Source organism: Buteo buteo, chromosome 26, assembly GCF_964188355.1.
Source record: "Buteo buteo chromosome 26, bButBut1.hap1.1, whole genome shotgun sequence".
NCBI classification, from domain to species: domain Eukaryota; kingdom Metazoa; phylum Chordata; class Aves; order Accipitriformes; family Accipitridae; genus Buteo; species Buteo buteo.
The window spans coordinates 5,681,196-5,708,608 of NC_134196.1; the positions used below are offsets into that span (position 1 = coordinate 5,681,196).

General features: G+C 37.6%; 1 protein-coding gene across 1 annotated transcript in view; it reads left to right on the forward strand.

Annotated features, from left to right (window-relative positions):
- The first annotated feature begins 1,178 nt into the window (after window positions 1-1,178).
- Window positions 1,179-27,413, forward strand: part of EPYC (epiphycan) — a 43,152-nt gene continuing 16,917 nt past the window's right edge. The window contains exons 1-2 of the mRNA XM_075058153.1: window positions 1,179-1,261; window positions 23,791-23,971. Of these exons, the coding sequence (XP_074914254.1) occupies window positions 1,203-1,261; window positions 23,791-23,971 (240 nt within the window). The 5' untranslated portion in view covers window positions 1,179-1,202. The remainder of the gene's footprint in view (window positions 1,262-23,790; window positions 23,972-27,413) is intronic.

Consider the following 27,413-nt stretch of genomic DNA (forward strand, 5'->3'; position numbering starts at 1 on the left):
CCTTGATGCCACCCGCTGACTCCACATCTGGGAATTGTTTAATAAAAGGAAAATCCTAAGTATCCTCATTTAGGCTAATTTGTCCCATCTTGATTCCCTCTCCTAGAACCAGCAGTATGAAGTAGATTGAAAAAAGTTCTGTTACTGCAGTGACCTTCACAAGAGAAGTCAACTCTGGCTGGGTTTTGAGCTGCTTTACTGCATGCATGTCTCTATTTGCAACAGTCTTAATGTGTTTAAACATTCTGGGAAGTTGGTGAAATTTCCCCTTAGATGACAATAGCAGGCCTAAGTTACATTATTATGTGGAACTAAACAATGTAGGCTTTCAGCCACACCTCATTCAATCCATTCCTTATGCCAGAAGACTATAAAGGAAAATGTAAAACACAATGTCCTTTTGCCTATGAAGAGAGTCCCTAAAACAATGTAAAAAGCATCACTGTGCTTGAAAGTCTGATGTTAATTCTTCCTACTCCAAGACTGATCTAAAACTCCCCACTGATATTTCCTGGTTCAGAAAAAATTGCAGTCTTTTCCACTGCAAGGAGGGAGGAACAGACAGCTCAGCTGTCCTGTCTGAACCCACAGCTGCCTTCATAAAACTGACATTTGTTTCACTTAATTGTCAGAGCACATCACAAACAGTTTGGAATAGAATATCATGTACAGAAACAAAGACATTTGCAAGTATGAGAAGTTGAGAACAAAGCAGGTCACCTTAAGCACACTGCAGTTGTGGTCAATCACTAACCGAACCACAAACACCAAGTGCTTTGCCAGAAATGCTTATTATGTATGAGTTAATTTTGAAATTATGGCTGTTAACACAGATGTGCTATCACCTCAGTCCAGGGTACAGACAGTTGCTCTGGAAAGAAAACTGTTAAAACAAAGTGAGAGGCTCAAGAACTGAGAAATAGCCAGACATTTCTGACACGTCTGCCAGCTTGATTGGAGGCTGGATGCTGGATCTATCAAAAGACTGTGTGGTTTTATAATGCAGCTGGCTCTGTAGGAAGAAAAGTCCTTTATAGATGCTGCCAGCATAGTTGAAAATTCAGCCATATGCATGAAATCTCCCTGCTCCATACTCTTCCCTGGAATTTTCTGTTTCTTTCTCAATATTCCAAACAGTTTGCTACCACTTTCTTCTTCAAATTTTTTAATGAAAAACACCACCACAACAATCACCTGCAGAGATGCCTGTGACCACAGCAGCTTGTATGAGACTTGAAGGAAGAAACACAAAGACTAAGAGGTAAAAATTTGGAATACAACTAGAAAGCCAATTTGCATGTTTGTAATTACTAACTCCAACACATATCCTGTGTCACTGAAGGGATTTTCATCCACCCTTGCTGCACCCAAATGGTTTCCAATGTTTGCCACAAATACTTGCTGTCATTTTTCTGGCCTAGAAAAACTATTTGCTGATATTATATTGCAGCTAGTTTTGTCATCTATCTGGAATCAGATTACTGTAACACCTAAACTGCTGTGTTGGTTGTTAACCAGCTAATATCCCACTTCTGCCATGTGTGGCAGAGAATCTTTGACAACGTGGAAGTCAGCAAGTAGACTTCCTCCTCTTGACTGAAAGTCTCCTCCATAATTGCATTTTTTTCCCCCAAAACTGCTTACCCATTTAAACATAAAGGGTAGCTCTACAAGGCACCACACTGTCTGTGTAACGATACTTAGGAGTAGTACTGACCACTTCAGGTCAAGTGTAGGAAGTAATATGCATCGTTTGCATCATGTTCTGCCTTAGCTAATTTACCCGCTTCTCCATTAGTAGAGGTAGTATTGCTTCTGAGTCCTGTGCTTGCTCTGTCAGTGCTAGTTCAAACAAATCTATACTGTAATGAATTTGAAACCCTTCCCAATACGGTTATTTCTCACACCCCTTGCGCTGTTGCCAACAGCCTGGGTACTCTTCTTACTGCTTTTGTCTTGGTTTCTGTAGCATATGCATTTGACCAACCCATCTGCCTATCAGCTTGATTTGCTTTTGTTTCTTCAGTGTTTTTTAGCTGACGCATGTTTCTGCACGTTGTGCTAATGGCCGTTCTGATTTCATCTGTCTCCTGGCGGTTCAGCCACGTCTGGGTTTCTCCAGGGGAAGCACCGTCCTGACTGCCGCACACGTCCCGCAGCAGAACAGCCTGCCCTGCTGCTCACAGCATTCACACCTCCGCCTACACACATGCAGGGACCCAGGCTGATGCTGTCATGTAGATAGGGTGTAGATGGAAATCTCTTTTCCAAGGCTTCCCCTCCCCGCCCCCAGTCTTTTTTTGTAGGAAAATTAGTGAAGAAACTGGATTCACATCTTCCACAAACAAAAGCTGTTCCTAATTACGGGCTGGGGCAATAAAAGTTACGTGTGGAATCAGCAGCTCTCAGTGAAGCTAGGCTTTTTCAGTAAATCATTTATTCATTAAAATGCTTAGTAACAGTTTTTATGAATTATCAGTGAATTCAGTAAAAACATGCAAATAGTTTCAGCCATGGGAAAGAAAAAATAAAAATTAAAACAGTACTCACGCTTCTTATTTAATAACCCTGTTGCTAAGACATCCATGTAGCATGATATGCTCTGCTCCAGGTAATGAAACACTGGAATTTGTCTGACATCATACTCCTACTACTAGGAAGCCTATTTCAAGGAGGGCAATCTCCTTGTGATGCTCTGCTTTGTTTCAGGACTTGAAATGATCACCAATTCTCTATCGTGGCAGTGAGGATAGCCTTCATGGTATTATAGGATCTAGGCTCAAATCCTTGTCTGAATCAGAAGCAGAGTGAATTGGAGTATAGATTTTTTTTCTCTGAAGAGGCTGTTTTGAGCACCAGACTAGAGGTTCACTGTTCTGTGAATCCTAAGATTTGCTTCTTTTAATGACTGGAACTGTTTCAAACAAAAAAAGACTGATAGAAACCCTTCTCAACACTGCTTAGCAGCAGAATAGGCAGGAGTTACACCTAAAATGTCTTCTCTGAGAAAGGTGCCAGGCACAGACCCCCCAAATTCCCTGCCTCTTAATTACTGGCCAAATGGGGAAGTTAAAGCTGTGGGTGAAGATTTTCTCTGAAGGTCATTGTGGTTTGGATCTTTTAAAAAGCTAGTCATTTATGTGCTTGTTTTGGTTTGATGTAAGTTCTTTAACATTCAATTTAAAATACAACATATAAACATGGTGTGAAGTTTATTTTCCATTTCAATAAGAAGATGAAAATATTTAATTCTTAGTCAAATAAACAGAAATATTTTTATATTCATCTGACCACCAAACAAACAAACAGAAAAGCCAATTTTCTGTTTTTGAGCCAAGATTTCCATGCTTTCCTTTTTTTCCTCCGTTGTTCTTTTTTTTTCATTTGCATTCTGTCTGGTATCATGTAACAGACTTATCAGGTATGGAAGAACATTGAGAATTATTTCAGCTGCAATATTATGCATGCTTCTTATTCTCCTCAAAGCATTAAGAAAACTTGTGCCTGTATTTTCTTCCTTTTGCGAGGTCTGTGTACAGGCCCCCTTTCTCCTGCTGTTTCAACTGCAATTGTCGTCAGAGTTTGTGCCTGTGCAGGAAACACAGCGCTCCCAGGGATTCAAGGCTTTCTGTGGTGCCTGCTTTCCTCATATGTAGACATCCACTGCCTACCTCCTGAAGTTCTCATGGGCCTTATTCCTGGTGGTTTAATACTATGGCGATACTGGGATTTTTCCCAATGTTGGTACTATGAAGGATGGAGCAGGATAAGTCCCGTTGCTGCTGGGCTGATGGAGGAATGGCAAACTGTGCGCCTTGTGTGTGAGGAGCTGAAGTAGGTGCCCAGCAGCTCAGGCTTAGGAAGAGGTTGAATCGAGTGGTAGGAATCAAGGCAAGAAAGGGTTTCAACAACTCAGTGAAGTCTGTTTTATCACAAACATGCAGAACGGAAACACAGCACAAGACAGAGATGAAGATGTAATTGGGGCAAACTGTCAGACTTACAAGTATGTGCTAATACTTGTATAGGTGAGAAACAGAGAGAGAAGTAACAATTAGCTCTGTCTGGCCAAGGATCAACAATGATGAAAAATTTGTTTCAGGCTTGGAGGATCCTAATACTGACTGAAGCCCAAAAGCCCACCTGATGCATTCTGCTTGGTACATTAGACCCCTATAAAAATTCTATCAAATTTAGAAAAAAAAACCCAAAATCCTTGGTATATCAGCCATGCTTTCTGTCAGCAGTCATACAGGACTGTTCCCTGAAATACATTTTATTTTACAGCAGACCTTAACCTCAAATGTGTCAAGAAGAAATCAGGAGACAAGTCCACAGCCTCGTCTATATAAATGTCAGCAAACAGTCCCCTTTAGGTGGGAGCTGCATGTCCTCTGGAGGACAAATATACTTCTAAAGTAATTGCCTTACTCCTTGTCATGTTTCCTTCAAGCAGCCATCCACATAGATTGAAGTATCTTAATGTCCATAAACTACCTGGAGAAAAGACAGCCCAGTTCTTGCACTTCCTTTCCCACAAGGGAGTCTGGAGGCTGAATGAGGGCCAAGGGAAGGAAGGATCCTGGTTTGGCTGGGGAAATTTTCACGGCAGCCCCTGGTGACTGGAGACATGAGCCAGGCCTCCTAGATTGGGATGTCTAAACAAAAGGCGGGGAAAAAAGGCAACCTGAAAATAGGGGATTCTTCTTAATGAACTTCTGGATTTTAAGCACTCATAGGGTTTATAAAATTGTACTTTATCTGTGTGCAACTGGACTAGAAATATCACTGTTTTTTAACCAAAGCTGAAATTCTCTATAATCAGTGACTTCAGGAACAAAATTTTAACATCATCACTACCTCAGCCTCACCTGGTTCAGTGCCATTTGTCACTGAGTCCATGTGATGATCTGCTGCACCTGCCTCTTGAGTCATGCCAGCTCAACTCATCAGTGCAGATGGGAGAGACGTCTTTGGAAACCTATGCATGAAGCTTGGGCAGTTTGCTGTTAAGGCATAAAATCAGACAGACTTCAGAGAGAAGAAACAGTGGAAAGCTGTGAATGCAGAAATGGAAACTTTTCTGTCCCCCAAAACTGGCTTTTTTGATTGCACTGACTGACTTAACATTTGCAGAGTTTTCTGATAATGGGTAATAATTTGTCCCTTCTTGTTTACCTTCTCAGAGGTAAACAGTAGTTTGGTGACGTGGATGGGTTTGTGACATTATTTTTTTTCCATACTGACCATTGTGATCAGTTCTAAGCAGTCGTTGGTCAGCTCTTCCAAGTCTCCAGAAACTCTTTAAACATAGCAGTTCAGGCACAACCCAGCAGTTACAAGTGCTGCTGAAGGCTCATGTAAACATATCCTTTGTTTTAAAAAAAAAAGCATCTGTCTTTTGAAAGCTGATACTGTTTTCAGGGAGAATATGTCAAATACTCCCACAGTTGTCATTAACTTTTTCATCATTTCTGAAACCATTTCCATAACAGTTTTGATGAATTCATGCACCTTATTTAAAAGATAATAAACTTTCAACAGGCATATCTTATCATTAGCAGACAATTCGAACTGTTTTAGATAAGTCTTTTCATATTGATCTGCTAGAAGACACATTTTGTACTGAATATTTGCATCCCATTGAAGTGAAAACACTTAAAATTTCTAAATTGTCCCTGCTCTGTGTGTGTAGAGACACATATTTTAAGAATATTTTCAAATTCAACAAAATGCCTGAAGAACCGAGTATCTCCTAAGCTGGTGACTGCAATCTACTTGCTTGCTGGGAATGGAGTAAGCCCTCAGACCAAAGCCTTCCAGCTTGTCTAAAAGTGAGTGGGACATGCTGAAGCCCCATGCTTCCTACAGCTAAAACAAACCTGAAAGCACTGCAAATTAGCTAGCTCATTCAGCCCTTGACCAGGATTTGGTGGTGCTTTCGCCTCTGCATCACAAGATCGTGGAGTTATGTTGTCAGTTGTTCCTGAACCGTGAGCAGATACAGTGTGGAAAGGGAAGTGATGGGATAAAGCCCAGTTGTATGAACAAAATCAGTTAACAGATTAGAGCCGAAGTGGCTGTGGATGGTATTCTTTACTTAGAAAGGTATATTAGCTCTTGCCACAGTGAGGGTCTTTTTCACTTGAAAAAAATGCGCTTTTACAGTATTGTAATTGTGGAAAAACTGCCTGTTTAGGGAGAATCCTTAGAGATCTCAAAAATCTGTGCAGGAGGTTCTGCTGTAGTTGGTATCAATTTTACGCAGTACTCCCAGATATATGAAAAGGCTTTTGTTGCGGCCAGTATCTGGCCAAGTAACAAAACAAGTGTATTTGTCATTTGTCATGTCACCAAGATAAGCACAACTTGATAAGGAAGGAGACAAAGGCAGTCAAATACTAGAAGAGAGAGGATGAGATGTGAAAAAGAAGACTAGGGAGGGAAAAGAAGAGAAGGAATTCGAGAAGGGGGGACAAAAGAGGAAGAAGGAAAATAAGACTAACTTAGAGAAGAAGGAAGCTTGAGAGTAAAAGGAGGGGGAAGGAGACATAAAGAGCTCAGATGCTTTTTGGGAGGAAAACAGAAAGCCTGGAAGCTTGGAAACTACTGGTCCACAATGCCCTCTTGTAGTAGTGCTGTGGTCTTTCCTAAAACCTGAGACTTACAACGTCTCAGCTTAGTCTAGCGTTACTTCTTTTGGGAACTGGCAGGACAGCAACAGCTAATAGTAAGTGTTTAATATTTGTAATGCTGTCTAAAGCGCTGTGATTAATACGTAATCCAATATTTGAGCCCTGTCCAAACACAAAGAAACTGCGCCGATGTGAAAATAACACCCATGAGCTTTCTTCAGATCATGCATTACTGTATTCTGTGCACTGTTTCATGCTGATGTGGAGTTGCCTTTTAGAATGAATTCCAGAAGGAATATGGTAATACACCACAACCATGAATTTCGTTAAAGATTTGTTAGAAACCACATGAAGAGGCAATGTCAGCTGGCAAATCAACTCTGCAGTGTTCTCAGGCTTAACCTTTATCCTGTAAACCATATGCTTCTCCATGTGCTTAGTTTTATCAGCTAATGTTTCAGACACTGGCTGATATAAGATCCATGGTCTACTAATTTTCAGTGGCACGCTAAGTTGTTGTTTTTTTCAGAACTGCTATGGCCCCTTAAATACTTTCAGGTGCTGAATCATGGCTTACATGTACTACAAGCTCCAAAAGCAACGTTTTGCTTCTTATTAGCTTCCACTTAACACCATGCAATGAAAGAGTCCTCATTTTTTTCTAGGAATACCAGAAAAAAAGAGTGTCCATGCTGAAGGATAAAAGTCAACATTGGATGTTTACAGAAAGAATGTTTAAAGAAGTTCTAAGTACAGTCCCAACATTGGTTAATCATAAAATCTTTGACATCTCAACTCTTGTAAATTGTAAATTGTAAATTCATATTATTCATGACAAGTAGACAACTGGATACTTAATCTTGATTAATATGGACCAAATTCAAATTTAAATTCAGATTGCAGAATATCAGAAATCCAACTCGCAGGAATTTTTTCACTGGAGAACAGGTTACCTTTTTTTCAGGCTTTTTTTTTTTTTTTTTAATGACAAATAAACATCTGATCTTACATCCTTTGGGGTTCCAGGAATCTAAGAGTGAATTGTTTATTACATGGATAGATTGGGTTACTTTGGTCCCAAATGCATTCTGGCCAACAAATTGACAGTGAAAACAGCAGCACTGTTTTGAAATGGCCATGACAGCAATAGCAACAAAATTCAGCTGTTCCCTCACCCTGGACTATGAAGTCAGTGCAAGAGTCATTCCCAGACAGTGAGGGTGACCTTATGGACTCCTATTAAAAAATGAAGAGAAAAGAAAGGGGTGAAAGGAAAATTGCATGAATTTCACTAAGTCCTTTTCTGCTTTAACAATATCTAGAACACTGCTAAAAGAGACTAATTTTGAGGGCTGAATTTCAGTGACAAACGGGGGGAAAGCTGAGAAGAAAGGACTCAGTAGCTCTCGTATCAAACCCCTCTACCCACAGTATTGCTTTTTGGCTCAACCTTAACACAAAGGCATTTTTATTTCAAAACATAATCTAGTTAAGGAAAAAAAATGTTGTTCTGGATCATGCATTCCCTCTCCACATCTACACATCTTCTTGCCAGAATCCCACAGTGGTAGGGTTGTTCTTTGTGTCAATAGCACATGATTGAGTGATACGTCTGCTCGTTTCAGTATGTTGTTTTCCAATTAAATATATGTGTAGCACACAAAAGAAACATACTGCATACACATAAGACACAGGGTAGAGGAAGAGGCACAAGAGTGAATAAAATATATTATGAAATGAAGACTTTCATGAAACTGGTTTTAGTTAGACAAAAATGAAGCTTTTAACCATAATCAATGCTTCAAGCTATTCCGGAAATAATCCAAGAGAAATGAAATGAGAATGAGGTACATGAAAGCTTCTGGGTTTGCAATAGTAACAGCTGTGTCTAGAGAACCTGGGCAAGGGGGTTTGTTATTCAAATATGTCTGGTTTAAAAGGTATTTTCAATTTAAGTATACATCTCTGTCCATTAAAACAAAGAAAAAATCCAGGGTAGAGCACACAGGACAAATGCCATATGATCTTCAATAAACAGCCTTATAATCAAACACCATGTAATTAGTGCAAGAATTGAATGCCAAAAATCAAATGTTGTGATTCCATGAAATGTACCCTTAAGGATTTGTGAAAAAGAATAGATATTCTAGGACCTGTGCCCATTTATCCCATTCTGTTCCACATGAAAGAAATTATATTAAATCAACTGAATATCTGGAAAGAATTAAATCATCATCTCTCATTGGCAAGCCTAAAGGAAAAATTCACAAGAAAGCACAGTTTTATATAATAAAAGTTCTCATGTTTCATGGAGTAAAAGGAAAAAAAATAACTGCCAAAGGGAAAGTTTTCGTTGCCTTTGGTTATTCTTCTTCTAGACAATATATTATGGAGTTTTCCTCTGCTCCCTTTTATTATCTTTATTCAATGATCTAATGTTGCAGACACAGTACCCAGAGTTATTTAAATGAAACCATTTCAAACTCTATCGCAGAAAGTCCTACAGGAACAAACTTTTCTTTCTAGCAGCTGATACAGTGACAGTCATTGGCACTATACAGTAGCAACCAAAACAGACTGGTCCCCTCAGCAGGATTCTTTTTAATGATAGAACTGTCTGGCTTTTTTACTGCCCTCGAGTTCTGTTTAAAGTAGCATATGGGCCAAAATCTGCCTTTGTTAATGGTGTTTCAGAGGTGTAAATGAAAGCTAGGACTTTCTCCAGCAGACCAAGCTCACCATGGGCTCCAAATGATTTACCTCAGAGATGGCTTTAGTTCAGTAATGAAGTTTTACAAGTCACGGTGCACTGTTCTTTAATTTATATTTAGTTTTGGCATATCGTGCTTGTGTATTAGCTATCATTAAACCACCATAAAATTTTCAGGGCTCAACTTTCATTTAATCTGCACTCTGATGTGAAAATCTGATGATTTTCACCAGATGAGGCTGCGTCCCTCAGACCTCATTAAGAAGACATAATCTGTGAATACTAGAGATTACAAATGAGATGCACACTTACATGTCTGCATAACAGAAATACACTGATGTTTCTATTTTCCTTCCAAAAAATGATCATGTGAGCAACTGGTGGCTCAGCATCTTATTTATGGGTTTAGCAGCAACATCCATTCCTGGGTGTCCCTCTTACACCTCAGGTCATTCGTCAGTAGGTCTTTGTCTTTCCCTCACTCTATTCCATTCCCTGCTGATCTCCCACTGCTCATTTTCCTTAGACAAGTTGATTTATTCACACTACTTGATCTTTAACATCTGTGGTGAGGGTTCCCCAATCTCCTGCTGCAGGCTATATTAAAGAAACTAGAATGGAATGGGAAAACATGGAGCTTACTCTTTTTCTTCTGTAATTCTCCACTATTCTATCTATGTATTTTCCTTGCTGCTATTAATTTCTCCCCCACTCTTCTTTTGGACCCCTCCTTCTTCCTGCTGTGGTCTGAATTTTGTCACTACATGCTATACTGTTTCCTATGCCTGAACTATTATTCCTATGCATGGCTTTTGTCAGTATTTTTATAAAGCTCAGTTATTAGAATCTCTTACTTCTGGTCTCCAGTACAGCAATTCCTTTTTTTTTTTTTCCTTTTTTCCTCTCACATGTGATCATTCAGACACACTTCATACATTAAAAATGTACAGTTTCAAATCGTCTTCCATGCCTATCATTTTGACCACATCAGGCTATAGCTGAATATTTCCACTTACTCCCTTTCCCCAGCTGATGAAAATCAAGCTTCTGATCTTCATGTAGGACTTGTTCATTTGGAGCAAAAATCTCAGTTACTTGATATCACACAATCCAGTTCATTCATTTCTGTGATTTCACACCAAAACTACCAAAGGATTTTCACCATCACTGCTCCAGAAACTATTGCTCTTACAGTTAGAAAACTTTTAAGTTCCCACCCGAATCTATATGTGGCTGATGTAGGCCCTTTTGCCGTGGTGCCAGCAGATTTTTTTTCTTCTGGTTTCTTACAGTGGACCAACTGACTACCAAAAGGAATCAGCAAAATAACTGTGGGCATCTGGGCAAACAGCACTATAATCACCACATTGCTCATCAAAGGACAGAAACAGAAAAAAGCACCATTTATACAATGAAATTTAACACTGTTGCTCTTGTGCTTGGATGGAGAATTTTCCTCTGCACCAGAGCTGGAGTAATTCCCTCAGTATAAAACTGGATGAATCTGGATTAATTTGGGTTTCCTGACTTCAGGAAACTTGCACAAGCTGAAACTTCCCCTTGAATGATTCCCTCACACATTCACCGGCACAGCTTTGTCTGAAAATGGGACATTAGCAAACTTGAAGTAGCACTGAGACACATTACAACTGCAGTTACTTTGAATCCTAAAACTTTCCTTTTCCTTTCCATGTCTCAACCAGTCCTTGTGTATTTTCCCAACACTTGCTTAGATCTGGTGCTTAAGTTTTAGTTTCTCTCTTCTGGATGACATACAGTAGTGAATTTTCACTCAACAAAGAATTTTACCTGTATTTTTGCTATATAGGCTGTGCTAGATAAAAGGTTTTTCATCAGCTAACTCTGAACATATTTCTGTTAATGGCAACACAGAGATGACATGAGCAAATGCTGATTGCAGTTTAATTTTAAGCAGCAAGAGTGACAGGTTGTGCAGGCAAGGAAGCAAAACAAACCCCCCTAAAAGACTATCCTGCAAATTGGATGTTTTAAAGGCCATTTGCTTACACCACCTTGAAGTTCTGTGAAGCTACCAGGATCTGTCTGTGTCTCTGTGTGTGTGTGTATGTGTGCATGCACAAATTAGAAAAACACTATTGGAAAACACCACATACATTTCAAATAGAAACTGAAAAGCAACATCTTAATACTTCAGTTCAACCAAAAATAATCACAAAGTATTAATTTAGGTATTTTTCTTGGATACTTGCCTTTAAAAATATGGCTAATGTCTGACCTGTAAAATGGTAGAGAAATTCACATATTGCTCTTCAACCAGTAATAGTTTCCTTTATCGTCATGCTGCACTTTTGCTGAACTGCTATCTGGGTTGACATTTTCTACAAGCTAATATTTTTTTAAAGATATTTCCAAATATTTAACTGATAGAAATGGAGATCTGGCTAACATTGTATTTCATGCCTGTTTACAGTCACATTATTTTATAGATAACAGATAAAACAACATAGTAATTCTAACAGCTAAAGAAAATTAGTATTTTTCCTTAAAGCCTGTGAGAAAAATCTAGATTCTCACATTCTTTGTGCATTAGTGTCTCAAAGGACATGTTCCTAAGTCTACTCACAAAAGAAACAGTTTAAAGCAGAAATTCAAAACAAATAAACAGAAATACTGGCTGAAGAGTGGTGTATCTCTTATTTACAGTGTCAGGGGTCCTGGAGTCAGGCTGTGGTTAGCCATGGCACAGACCTGCTCCGTTCGTCTCGCTCCATGCGACCAGTTCCGTCACTTCTGCCCCGCGTTCCCCGAGTGCAGCATCCACCTCCCACCCTCCCTGCCGAGTGCCACGGTTCCCCCTGTACCTCTCAGCTGGGCCCGTCGGAGCTGACTGGCCGCTGTCAACTGGAACCAGGCACCCAAAGGCTCTACTGGGAAATACATCTTTTTAGCCCGGTTTTAGCCTGGTCACCCCCCATCAGATGACCTAGCGCTGGTGTGGATATAGCCATTGTATCACTCAAGCTACCTGCATGCATCTGTGAAGCAGGATGGTCTTTCCTCTGGCGCATGAACTAAGCTGTGAATGCTGTCTTTTGCTAGGAGGAGTAGTAAGGAGGGCTAGTAAAGTTGGTGTACTTTCTCCCTTCCCCCTCTTCCCACTCCCTGCTACCATGAGTCATCCAGTGGGCCACCGTGGTGAAGCTGCTCCACTCCTCCACAGCTTATCTAAAACTCTTGGTGCTGTTCCTGCCACTGCAAAGCAAGTATGGACCATGGCCTTTTTTTTTTTTTATATCAAATATTTCAAAGTCAGAAACTGCTAGTTAACAGAAAAGAAAACTTCCATAGAATGGAGAGTGTTACGGGGAAAAAAAAAAAAGACTTTTGTTAAAAATCCTCCAACAACTGACTCTATGAAAACATATGTAATTTCAAAAAATTATTTCCATGTTATTAGAGTAATGGCAAGAAAACAAAATGTAGACAGTCAGTAGGACTGGCAATAGCAACCCGGCTGAAGTTCAGCTCAGCTCTGGATATAGAAACACATCTATTTTGCTACAATCACTTTCAGCTATCACCTGCAGCTCTATTTTACAGTGTATGTATTTAATTAAATTAATTAGAAAAAGAATCTGCTTTGCAGACCTGCATATTTTGAAAATCCTAAATGTAGAGTTACAAGTTTCATATTTTATAAAATCCTATGAAATATATTCCAATACTATATACATTTTATTTCTGTTTTTTTGCAATGGGATAACAATACTTTTTAAAAAAATATTAAAATAACTTTTAAGACGAAACCCAATTTTTTTGTTTCAAAACACCTGTAAAAATAGTTGGGGAAAAAAAGGGAACTATTTTACCATTCATATCCCAGCTTTATAAAGAACATTTTTCTAGTTTTTTTTCTTTCAGGGGAAGAAAGTCACATTCAATCCTTGATTCCATAAGAGATTAAGGGAATGAATATATTTCCCAAACACCAGACCAGAGCAATGTAGGTTAATGCCAGGAGATCTTCTCTTGAGATCAATGCCCTCAGAGTCACTAACTTGCTAGAAGAAACAATCAAAAGGAGACAATGCATAAATGCCACTGAAAGATGGCCCTTGCACTATAAGAACATGAATGCCAGCTGCATGTCTGACACACTGGTGCCTAAGCAAATTATGATAATGACTGGTTTATACACTGCACTAATAATTCCCAGATTATGTTCTGCAGGTTGGAATAATTATAACTTCTTTGGATCACTGTAGGTGAGAATTATTTTCTAGTGAGTTGTAGTGACATTGTAAAATTTAAGATACTACAAGTAATTAATATTCATGCATTTTGAAACAAATTCAAGAAAAACAGGGGTCATTTTTATGTTACAACTGTAGGATTAAATGAAGGCATTCAAATGCAAACAATCATGCTATCCTCTTTATAAGCATTTTTTGAACGTTTTAGAAGCACATTCAGAGTGCATAAAACACTGTAATATATGCAGTACAAAATCTACACCTAAGAACACACATACAATTTCATATTCAAACATCATAGGAAACTGGGTAAAATTTATGCCAATGAGAAAAACAACTTTAATTCATGACCTCAATTTCAAATTTACTCAGGATGTTCAGGTCATTATGGCCCTCATTATGCCACATATAATCTTCTACAGTCTCTATCCATGAAATAAATATAGAGTAACAGTCTTCACTATTTCTTTTGAATAAATGGGTATGTCAACATACAATATATGATACAAAGCCTGTGCTCTAGTGAATTCCAAATCCTTGTCTTATTGGACCTTGCTTCTGGTTTATTTTTCCATCCCAAGCAAAACATCATAGATCTTTTAGTGATAAATATGATAACCCAGCTCTGAACTGTACTTGTTTAGCTAAGCAAAAACCCTCTGAAGTTTTCCATCTCTGGGGCCAGGAACTGCTTTTTCCTGAAAGGGTCTAACACCACCAGTCCACAGGCTGGGCTGGAACAGCAGACAATAGCTCTGGATGTTAATAAAAACCATTCTGTGACACCACATGCTTGCATACTCAGCAGTGCTATCTTATGTTCAACTATGATTAAAGAAAGAACAGAGATTTCTTTCCCAACTCCTTCTCAAAACTGATGCAAATTATACCTCTTAAACAGCAAACTGTAAATTTGGTTTTAGAAGAATGGCAGTCTGTCTAATGTGAGTGGAGTATAACCCAAGTATGTGAGTCTGAAGCTCTGACTCCTGTTTTCGGCCTCAGTGGGAATTCCTGAGACTGCCTTCATTAACAAGCTACAGTATAACCTGCATATATCTGTCTGCGTGCACATAGCTGATAGACCGGTGAAGCACAAAATGCACATTTGTTGTCACCCACTTAATTTCAGAAGTTTGAAAGCATTAGTAACAAGGTAGAAAAAACCTGACCCGTTATGATTTCTTCAGCAAAATCTTCACAAAATACATCTCTCCATGTCTCCTATGCATGTTTACATGGAATAAGGAAAAATGTTATCTTAAGCACCAACCTCAATTTAGATTATATTTCAGTATTACCTGCCAGTTGTGTCCAAACCAAAATTACTAAATATCCTGAGAAAAATACATTCTCTTGAGACTTTTGAATCAAATAAGAAGTGGTGCAAGGAATATCATTTATTACAAAGCTATTTCAGACCTGTTTTAGCAGAGTTTGAATAATAAGAGTTCTCTGATTTTCCAAGTGCTTTTTTAAGCTAACCATACGGTTTATTTGTATATAATATATAGTAATAATCTGACAAGCTTTTCATCTGCTTGAAAATTTATAACATACAGAAAGAGTGAACAGCATGCTGTGATGGATTTAACTTATGGGCTGATTATACAAACAAATGTTAGAGAGGTAAAATTGGAAATGTATTTAAGGAGAATCTTTGAATTTTACAGGACAGTTATGCCAGCAAGCCTGGCTAAAGATGATTAGAAGTAATAGTTTCTGGATCATACTCATAGTTTGAAACAAAGTTTAATAATTTCAGAAGCAGATACTACAGGTTCTAAATCATCCTTTCCAAAAGAAAAGTGGGAACCATCCATTCCTGCTGTTGTAAATATGGATTTGTTGCTTGATTTTACTGTAAATATGCATGGTCCTTGTTAAAGTTAATGCTTTATTTATAACAACTAAGAAATTCCAGGTATACTGAATGCAATGATGAATCAGAGTCTAAATAGATATGGGCTTCATATATGGAAGAAAACAATACTCTGGGTGCTCGTTTAGAAAAGCATCATAGTTTGGTAGACCAGACTGCATTAAAATATTCTGAGATTACACTGTTAGTAATCAATATTTACTAGAACCAGCATACATCTGACAAATTTTAAATAGGCATGTTATTCTTTTTCTGGAAGATTAAAAAAAAAAAAGGCAGCTGAACAGGCAGTACAAAAAAGCAAAAATTTGTATTTGAATGACAGGAAAAAAGTCTTACACTACAAGATCTGACAGTTTATACCAATCATGGAAGTAAGAGGTGACAATAAAAGTAACTTTAAAGGAAAAGAATAATAGTATCTAAGGGTATGTGAATTGAAATGGAATTCACCATCGAGAATCAAAAATCAGGCAAACTGAGGTAAAAAATAAGGCACTTGAGTTGATCTATATGTAATGGGTTTTTAGTTATTTCTGTGACTCATTAAAAAGCTTTTTTCCTCCTTGCATTCACTGTTTACACAGAAATAATTAAACCTAAACAAGACTTTACTAGTAAAAACCATTGTAGCTATCTCGCATTTTCTGTTTCACTCTCTTTTTCCTCCTGTTTATGGTGATTTGCACAAGGGATGGAACAGTTGGAGCACTCTAAATCCTTCTTTTGTACTTTGTTTAACTTTGATGAGCAAAATGGAAATGCTAATCCCTTCTGCAGACACATGATTTCCTTCCTTTCTCCTTCTCTCTGAGACATTTGTTTTTCTGTTCTCCAGCCTTTGTTCCCTAGTCCCAGCGAGGTTCATATGATGCACTCCTTTTCCCAAGGTCCTAGGGTGAACAAGGGTCCACAATCCAGCAATTCATGAAATGCAAGTGATACTGAGACAGGCAAGGGATCTATCAAAGCAGCTTCCTACCTCTCCACCCTCTCACTATGCCTTTAGAACAAACAAACAAACAGAAAGAAGAGTTGGCGTGTTCAGTATCTCAGAAGGAAACACTCTAAAATACTGGCCTGAATTTTAGCCCTGGAATTGATTGTAGCTAACTTCAGTGATTCCAGGATTTCCCATCATGGCTTCTCTTTGATCAATATAATTCTGACCACATATTTAAAATTGGAAAGTAGATAAAAATGATTCAGTAAATAATAATGTCACATACCAAGAACAAGCTGAGAAAAACATTTGATTTGACATGAAGCAGACTCTCTGGTACAGTATATAACATTCATGAAAATGTTGGAGGTTTGTAGCGTTAAAGGCCTGAGGGAAGTAGGATGTCAAAGAAAATGGATCCAGGTGCAAAAAGGGAAAGTTCTTTGCTATGTGCCTTAGTAAATTTCTTCATGAACATTCAGTGGAAATAGTTTATTATTTTTTTTCTTTTATTTAGAAAGCTAAAGACTATCCAATTGGATTAGATTGAGGTACATATATGCAGGTTAGAGGGTACTGGTTGAAAGATCATATTTTAAATTCTAAAATAAAACTTTTACAAGTTCACAATAATAGGTGTCTTTCCAAATAGTTTAGAATGTCTGTAGATGTAGTTACATCTACTTTGCAGTCTATTCTCTGCAGTAAAGTCAAAGAAAACAAGCATTCATTGTGGGCATTTTATTAATAAAGGGTACATGTGTGCCACCAAATAATCTGAAACCTGACCTAAATATATAACAGCTTACAGTCATTTAAAAAGGACCAAAAATTTCAAAAATTGAATAATATATATAAATCTGTAATGAAAGTGACACAATGTATGACATTTTAGTACTTCAACTATGAATTCTCTCCTACCATTTGAAAAATAAACTACAATAAACTACATACAGGGCTTTTAGGGCAACAACACAAACTTGCTTTTTCTAGAAATAATCCTTCATAGGTTTAAATACATAAGGGATCTGCCAAAAATATCAATTTTGAAGTTTAAGACCAATGTTTTCTATGCCCACTGAGGTGACGTACCAACTTTATTTGGAAGAGGTGGCTCTTGGCCCTGCATGGTGAGCCAATCCTACAGTCTTTGGCTTACACCCAGCGCTTTATACCAATTAAACCTATTTTTTGCCACCTTCTTTTGTAAGTGCCCCATATTCACTTCCTTATACTAACATTATTGTTAACAAGTTAAAACTAACATTAACATGTTAATGTTACCTGTGTTTTGGTTGTGATACATAGCATATCTTGAGAAATGAATACTTATTGGACCTCCCACACACGACCAAAACACAATTGTCCCCATCACATAATGCAAGTGACCCCATGTTATTCATGCGGGGGATGCACTTCTGGTCACAGAATGTGGAAAAGAGTTCAGGGAAACCCAATGTGTCTTTTTAGGAAACTGTGTTGCCCAAGCAGCTGAACTTACTGTCACCAGTACTGGAACACTCATGTAGTTCCTCTCCTTTATGTAGGCTGGTCCCTGGCCCAGAAGAAGGTGATCTTTCACTTTGTTACTGTTGTTTTATATGCAAATACACAATATCTTCATTTATTGCTCTTACTCTATAGTTTCAGACTGGAAGCATCTTTTAGCCAGGTGCCAAGTAGAAACAACCAAATGAATGACTCATTTGGGGACTCCCCTGTCACTCCTTCCAAAGCTGGATATTATCTTGCCCTCCTTGTTAAAAATCAGCACCAGAACTTTCCAGAGCTGATGCAGTATGCTAAAGACCTGTATTTCTATTCAGGCTGGCAGACCGAGAAGGTGCCAAGAGGGAAACTTGGTACCACACACAAACTCTTTCTGAGGGTCAGACAGGATTTTTCATTTTATGGCAAAGCTAGTATTTCTCCCACATGCTCTTTCTTATCACAAGTTCCTGGGGATGAATCTGTGAAGCCCAAAAGAAAACAAAGCAAAGAAAAAATTGTATTTATATCAAGTGGATGCTGACAGTCTGAATCAAAGGCTCAGTGCTTTATAATCAAGGTTTTGGAAAAACAAGAATAGGACAACCCTGAGGCTTTGGCACTGAGTTCAAGAGCACAGTTAGAAGTCATTGCACCTCCAAGAACTGGGAGAACTGAAATGGAAACAAAGCCCTCTCAAAAACCAAGGGAATAAATTAATTCATTTAGCACTGCCAGCAATTATACAATGGGAATGCATTTTAGCTAGGAACGTGTTAGGCAATGCCCACAGCTGGATATGCTTCCAGCTGAAGTCATGCTCCAAAAACCACTGGATGCAATGGAACTCTCCATTAACTTTAGTGAGCTTTTAATCAAACCCAAGTTAGTAAGTTAGACAGCAAGATTTAGAGACAACTGAAGAAGTTTGCAAGACAGTAACTTCAACTGCACAAGGCCAGAGCATCTGGAAAAAACCAAAGTGTCAGTGAAGGGACTAATTAGAGGACATGAAAAGCTCACTCCCAAATGTCCTTTAGTCAGACTCAGGAATTTAATCATCTTCTGTGATAACAGGATTCAGAAAGAAAAAGGCACTGATCTGAATCAGTTCCTAGCTCAAGCACAGATTTTCTGTGAGCTTTTTTAAATGCTCATCTTTCAGCAGCATCACAAGAGCTATAAGTAGTCTTTCTTTTCCTTTGCTTTTAGGGGCATAATATTTTTGAACTGCTTAAATGTTGGGTCTCTTGGGTTTCTAGCTAGTCTAGGGTTGCTAGCATCAGGACTTCTAGCATCCAAGCTCGAACAAAATGCCAAACATTAATTCCAGCATCAACTAAGGCATGTTCCCTATAGATATACCACTCCATCTCCAAGTTCTGGTTCTTTAAAGCATAAATTGTGACAAACAAAACTGTTTTCTTTGACCCTTATTGGCAAAATTTGTGTGCCATACGAAACATCATGATCATAAGCTTGTAAAGTGCTTTGTATAAAATATATCTTCTTTCAGATAAGTTTCCATAGGTCTAACAAAAAATAGAAGCAATTTCAATGCTTGTAAGTTAACATTTGCCTTCAATTAATTTTACTTGCTTAGTGTTTCTGGAAAACAAGACCAGCAAAACATATTGTAGTCTGACAGGAATACAGAAAGCCACTAAAAACAAGACTAAGTTAAGATCCAGAGCCAGAGCAATTTGAACTTCACTGGTGTTAATAAAACAAAAAAGCAAACCTACAGACCAAAATATACAAAAGTTTCAGGCCCTAGGTCACAGTATGTCTAAATCAACTTAGTTGTGCAAGAATGAAGAAAAAATGCTAATATAGACATGAAGAATTTGTTGTAGATTAGAATTTTCCTTTAGTAAAGAATACAATATTGGGGTCTTTTGTACAAGTGAAATCAATGAACGCTAGGCCTGTCTAGAAAGAATATGCTTTGTAAATGAAGAAGACATTATTAGGAGTAAGGATTTAGTAGAGTAAATCTTAAATGACCAAGAACAGCAGAAAATAAAACAGTTAAAAGTGAAATAATGTTAATTACTCCCACATGTGGAGCAGCATAAAAATTACCAGTAGCAGTAAGAAGGTGAAATGATGCATTTTGCTGCAGAAGATACAGCTATTTGCTTTGTTGCCAGGAAGGAGCATACACAGGCACTAAAAGCAACTAAACTATTAAGGAGTAAACTGAAGCCAAAGCTACTGACCTGAAGAAAAAGAATAGCAACAGGACACAATAGAGTAGCGCTTCCACTGTACTTATTGCCCCCATTCTTCATGGAAGAAGCCGCTTTTACATGGGAAGGGACTGTGAATGAGGAAATTAAAAATATCTGATTTAATGATTCAAGACCCCCATTTTCATAAAAGCAAATCATGCTGAACCTTCCTTATGAAGAAGTCTGTTGTCCAGGAGCAGTCATGGTACTGTAAGGCACTGCAGACTTTACTCGATTGCCAAAATAGCACATGATAGATACCTAGTGCCATTTGATATGTCCTACAACATCCTACCTTCTACCCATCTGCTAACAGAGCTGTTCCTTTTCAACCCTTTGACCTATCCATCTGCCAAACCCATTCAAATGTCTTAGAATCCCTAGGCTAGCACCGGAATTCTGATGTTGGACATTCAAATTATTGAGAGCTGGCTTAAAAATCTTAACATGCTTCCAGTGCCTCATACAAATTTGGCCTTCTAGGATGGTTTTCTTACTGGAAAAATTTTGATGTGGAAATTATATAAAGCAAAGGGAATCAGGTTTGCTTAGCACATTGGAATCTTCTACGTGAATCTTATATTCCTCCATAGATAAGGAATGGATTCTGCCTTTTCCTCACTGTTAATATAGGACATTGACAGTATTAAGAGGTCTATTTCATTGAAGACTTGGAGGAATGATGAAAAAGTTCAGAGGAATGGTTATATGTTGTACAAAATACTGGTAATATAAAAGTAAGCACAGAATTATGGAGCATAATAAAGAAAATACCATCAGTAAGGAAAAGAGATAGCTTGACTTCTGCTAACATTGTAAAACCTATTTCTGGTGTAATAAACCGCATGATACTACAGTGTATGCCTACCATTATTTGCAGCATATTACAGCAGTTCATCTGTATTAAGGAAGTGGTACTTCCCCTTAAGAAGGAAAACGTACTGGAAAGAGTAGATCCTATAAGTATTGCCACATAAGTACTCACAAAAAAGTAAAGAAAAAAAAAAAAACCTTTAAATACATACCAGATAATAGCCACAGCACATGGAAATTCATTAAACATTATCACATCCAATGAGCTCCAAAATAGAAATGCTACATATAGGAAACATTATTCATATATAATTCAATTTGCTTAAGCCTTGATTTTGGATGTTGGAAAATATGCATTTGTAGATTATCAGGACACCCAAAAGATTGTTTCCAGAATGCATTTGAGAATGTTATTGGTATACTGGTATATTGGTAGGAGCAGTAACAAATTTGAGGGGAAGGGGTAAAAAGCTGTGAAGTGAAATAAATGCCATTTGCTTAGAACAAACCTTTGTTTGAACTTGCTAAAATTCAGTTCAGCAAAATCAAATATAAAGGTGTTTTAAGTCAGAGAAACTCCCTGGGCTGAGGTCTCCAGTTGAGGGTAGAAGCTGTACCACCTCCCACAGCCCCAGAATGCCACTGCCATTGGTCGGGGTCTAATACCACTGGCTCTGCATTCTGAGTAACGCCATCCCATTTGAGAGATTGGAAGCTAAAGGTAAGTTTTGGTACTTCTCTCTTAGAACAGTTAATTGGATTTTTAGCACTGGAAATATTTTTATAGTATTTGTTTTATTTTATCATGCATAATACTGATTCAAAGGCTGCAGATTGAGGAGACTATTTATTATTCCCTGGATATGTCTCAGTTCCTTCCTGTGAGAGGAACATAATCTTCATCAAAATATTTGATCTTACAGCTACTGCAGATGCCAATATCATTACAGTGTGTTCCAATATATTACACATAAGGGAAGTACAGAGACATGCAAACTCTGAAAGTTAGTGAGGATACTATAGTAATAGGTAAATAATATTTTTTTTCACAGAGATTCTCATTATATTTGCTGGTTTTGCCTCTATATATACAAAACAAAATACTTATCAACCCCTGTACCCTTTAAAAACCTTTTATTTCTAGGCAATATGAAATGAAAACAATTTTGAATAATGAGTAATTAGGAACTGTTTGTTCACAGGAAAAATTACACCAGGTATGTTAATATTACATTTTGGGTTAATAGATAACACCCTTTATAGCTGAATCATTTGGGATAAATGAGATGCAGAAGAAAAGCAAGACCAAAAACTATCCTGTCAAAAATAGGAAGCAGAAAATATAAAGACAGAAAAAACCCAAGCTCCAGTATACTTCAGTTTATTTCAGAGATAGGTTGCATTTTTATTTTTTTCACTTCATTTTTTTGTAATGAAGCAGAATACGTTTAGTAATATTGGGAGCTAATACTGAAAGGTGCAATTGAACTAAGTCTTCTCAAAGACAAGCCCAAGTGACTCTAGCTTCTTCCAGCAGCAGCTGAAAAGTCTTTTTGAATAAAGCAAATGAGGGAAAAATGAATGCCTTGTGTTGCTGACCATCCCCAGAGGAATTTCATATCCTCATGCCTAAACCAGCTTCATAAAGACCTCTTTTCATGAAGCTAAAATTCAGCTTGTTGCTTAGCACACACATTCAAAAAAAAGTCTCATGTATTTCTTGTACTTAGTCTATTTTAAGTAGCTACAGTTTAAAAATGAAATATTTAAGTGTGTGTATTACGGCATAACATCAGGAGTACAATTTACTAGACTCGTGCACTACTCATTATCACTGTCTATGCTTTTGGTGAAATTAGTGGGAGCTGTAGCTAAATCAAGGTGTAAGTAAAAAATGCTGAATAAAACCTTTTGTCAGGCATCTTATATGTTAATAGTGAATACTTCACTTACAAGGAATAGGGAATGCATAAACACTAATAGTCAAGCCTAGCGTGAATTTTCTACTATTCTACTAAAATATGGAACTGTCAAATGGGTGATAATTCAATTTTACAATTCTATTCTCCAAGCAGAACAGGTGACTGTACTACGCTACCATTTCTCACTACTTTAAAAATGGTGTTGATTGAATAATGAAGGAATACAGAGTACTGTCACTTAAAGGGCTATGGAGGGGACAGACTACTTTTTATTTTCCCCAGACCTTTGCAGAAGTGATGGTCCAAATATGCCACACCATTCAAGAAATTAAAATTATGTTCTGGAAAAACAATGACCAGGTGAAAAATGTTTTGGTTATGCTCATTCAGAGGCAACAAAGAAAGAGGTCCTAATGTTTTCTAAGGTTTTGGTTTTTTTTTTTATGGTAGAGGAGAAAGACAGAATTACATTGTTGTACATTCCAAAATGTACATTATTTATTGTGATAGACACAAATAATATAATAATTTAGCTTTTGGCTAGTTTCTCAAAAGTTCTTCTCTAATGGTGCAGTGGAAATATGTGAAGTTAGATGAAAGGGAAAAAAGATGAATATATATCCTCTTTTCACCTTTTCAGGTACTTTCTCACTGAGGCCAGTTTATTTTTATACCAATAAAACACAATAGGTCTTTCCGAAATTATCTAAATGTTAGTATGGCCAAAGCAGTCTGCAGAAATTCTCAGATCCAGGGACTCTTCATGAAGCAAAACAGAATAAACCATCGAGTCATCATGAATAAATATGAGTTATTGAATAGAAATATTGTTGCATACATATAAATACTGTATTTGTGACATTAAATTTTCATAGATTCCTTGCAAATACCAGACTACCCACATTTTGTCCATTTTCTTCTCTTTCAGAAAAGAAAGCAGAATGCAGACCTTTGTAAATATTTTTCTGGGATTTTTTATCTTTGAGTCTATTGGAGCTGCGCCTATCACTGATACTGTAATTTATGATTCTGAGTTCTATGACATACCGCTTGGAGAGCTGCCTCACTCATTCATCTATGATGAAAATGAGCAGTCTGACCAATTAGAGGTAATCAGAACTTCATTTATTCTATCTTTCCAAAGTGCACAAATGCAGTGGCTACTGATGAGTTTTTGTTGGCCATGACAACATTTATGAGACAAATCTACTCATGTGGTTGCTATTGCCTTTGGCTGATGAACAGTTTTCTGTGCTAGTAACACACCCCTTAGTTCATTCACATTTTCCCTAATCTACAAATGTGGCCAAAATATTTCCTGATTTTTTTTTTTTTTTTTTGTGGTAATCTTTGAGAGCAGGTAAAAATGCTTCCCTCAGGTCTCCTTGCATTGCCACAAATTCTGTTGGAGATTGTCCTTGTGATTTATCTGTCTGGATGAGGCACAGAGGCAGCTGAGATAGGACATCCAGCATTCTCAGTTAAATGAGGTTATAAAATGCTGTTTCCTGAGATTCTTTCTTATAGTAATAGATATGTTCAATACAAGTATTTCAGGCTATAAATGCTAGTGGTTTCTATTTCTGTTAGGGAAGTGGGCAGAAGGAATTAAAAAAAAGGGAAGTCACTTGAATTGAAAAATAGGAAAGTAAGATTACTGAAGAAAAACTGTTAGAAGTCTGTTATAGCATGAGATAGTAATATGTGTTGCCTATACAAGCAAGGGACTCCATTTGTCGACTTAAATGCCTCCTTCCCCTCCTACATTCCTGTATTTCTCTACATTACTACAAGGCTACATTAATTTAACCTCACTCTGCTGCTTAGATATGGACACTACTTCCCTGAAGGTGATATATGCGTTGTATGATTCAGGATTGAGTGCGATAGAAGTTGATGGAAATATTTAACATTTAAATAATAATATGTGGGTTTTGCTATTACATAGAATATTTTAGTACTTTTTCAGTACATAATTCATGAAAATGTGTTCCTTTGAGTGATCCGTGATTGCAGCAGGAAGGACAGGAACTAGTCTTTCATCAAGGTGAGATCAAAATTGGAGAGCAGCCTTGAAATCAAAGGACAGAGACAATTTAAGAATAAATATATCCCCAAACCAGAGAACTGAAGAGATAAAAATCACCTCAAAGTTTGCACTAAGATCAAAACCTTACAGTTTGGAGGAAAGAAATTTTCTCATCTAAGAAGGACCAAGAAAATCTTTGCTCTAAAGAAATTACTTTGCATTTGGCCTGTTTCCCTGCACCATGCAGAATCAAAGCTCTTTAAATACCTATGCGCTTGAGCTTTCTTCCCTGATAAAGTCACCCCCACTTTTATTCACCTGATACTTATGATCTCTCTATTTCACATTGACTAATAAGTCACAGTTCCTGTCTGTCTTTGCTCTTAAAAATGAAGCCTTTATCAGTCCTACAGAAACCGCTTCCTTCCCAGAAATGGGAGAGGTTATTTTGTATGTGCCTCACCCCAGAGATTTTCTCATTCAGACGACAGATTTCTTAGTAATGCATGAATGGTAGGTGGGACTCCCCTGTGCTGTGCTCTCTCTGTGAGGTCCTTTGACACTGAAGCATGAGGTGGCCCCTTTCCAAGTTTCTGAGTAAAGGACAGAGACAAGGCAAGGCTCCTGTGGTTCTTTTCCAGCTGAAAGAAATTAAGGATGATCAATATTGCACCCAACAAGAAAAGATACAACAGGTCCTATCACAGGCTGCTTTCTTTAGGGAAGCATGGAATAGGCAGAGTCCAAAAAGTTTTTTCATTTTCATCTTGTAAACTTCTTTTCCAGAGCAGGATTGTCTCCCATTACTGAGCTCTTCAGGCAGCCTTCTTAAAATTCATCAAGTGCAGGTCATCCATCATAGCAGTTGGAAGGAAAGTTACTTTGCATATGGATGAACCTCCCTGTGAGAGCCTTTTTTTCCTAGATGTTTAGCCAAAATCTTTTTTTGCTTACATTCCTTTTACCATGTACCACCCAAAAGAAACCTAAGCATTCACAATTCCCCTAAACCCAGGAGAGCTCAGAGTGGTCAGTGCTGTAGAAATCGAGCAGCTTTTATAGACATGCATGTCAGTCTTGCAAGTTATCTTTTAGACACTGAGTATTATTGATGTCACTCAAGTTTTAAACAGAATACATTTGTTTTCTTGATCGCGGTTATGACTTTCCTCCCTACAATCCTGTTATGGTAAAGATGTGAACCACACAAGTGGCTTTATGTGTAAAACCCAGGATTTATGCAAGGTCACAGGTTAGATTTTATTATGCATAGCTTAAATGATGAGCAATACCACAGAGACCCAGACAAACAGCAGGCCTTCATCAGATCTAGCCTGTGTACAGTAACTCTTTAGGGCCTGATTTAAGGCTTACATTTCCTTTTAGAGACTCAGAATCACGTCTTTAGTCTTCTAGTGGAGAAAAAAACAAAATAGCATTTTCTGTTGTTGCTGTCTTCAATTTAAGAGAGATTCCCATGTACATCAGCTACTAATGTCTAATAAAATCATATTGCAAACTTGTGATTACATTGCCTGTTAAACATAACCAGTCTATTATCCTTCAGATAGGAAAAGCTAGGTTAGAAAAATAAGAAGTGAAAATATAGGGGCATCAAAAAAATATTTTCATCAATCAGAGAGGCTATCAGTGAGGCTGAGAAACAAGGGAGCTATCGTAGCACTGAATAAGCAGCAAAACAAGGGAGTTGAATACAGGTTGGTCCAGGTACACAGAAGAGGTGAGCTGGAAAGTATGATCCACAAAATGATCAGAAACAAGCACTGTGAAAGCCTAATATTTGATCCTGCATTAGCTTGTTGAATTTGAATCAAACTGATAATAAGGATATTCAGGTGCCTGCACAAAGCTCAGAACTTGAGTCATACACACACATTCATTTATATGTATGTATGTATGCATACACACAAAGCATCTCTGCTGTTGCCATAACACACATGAAGATGGTTACTTGTGCAAGAACTCCCTCTTGCCGTTCTGCAGAGTTGAGAGACGTTTACCCTGCTGTTTCCATCTTTGTGGCAGGTATCTGATTAAATAAGAGACTTCAAGGTGGATATGCAATGACTTTTCACAACATGTCATATACACTTAAAAAACCTTATGAATTGGTATAAGTCAGATAACTACATAGTTGAAAAGAGAATAAATTTACCATTTGAAGCTTTATCCCCAAATAGGAATTCTTCTGCTTTTTCAGAAAGGTTTTGACTGCAGCTGTTACATTCACTTGGCTGTTCATAACTGATTCCATATGCTTCGGTACAGATATCTTCACAAAAGGTGAACATTTCTGTGGATTAAAAAGTAATAATGAAATATCTGAGTGATGTTTCAACTATTTTGTCATATAGCAAAGGCAAATACCACAAGATGAAAAGGAAAGATTTGAAATAGCATGTTAGTCCCTAAGTTCTAGTACAACAATCCAAGAAGAGCTCCTCTCACCACTTAGCTATCTGAAATGTTATAAAGACTAAGTGTACTGGCTAAGACACCAA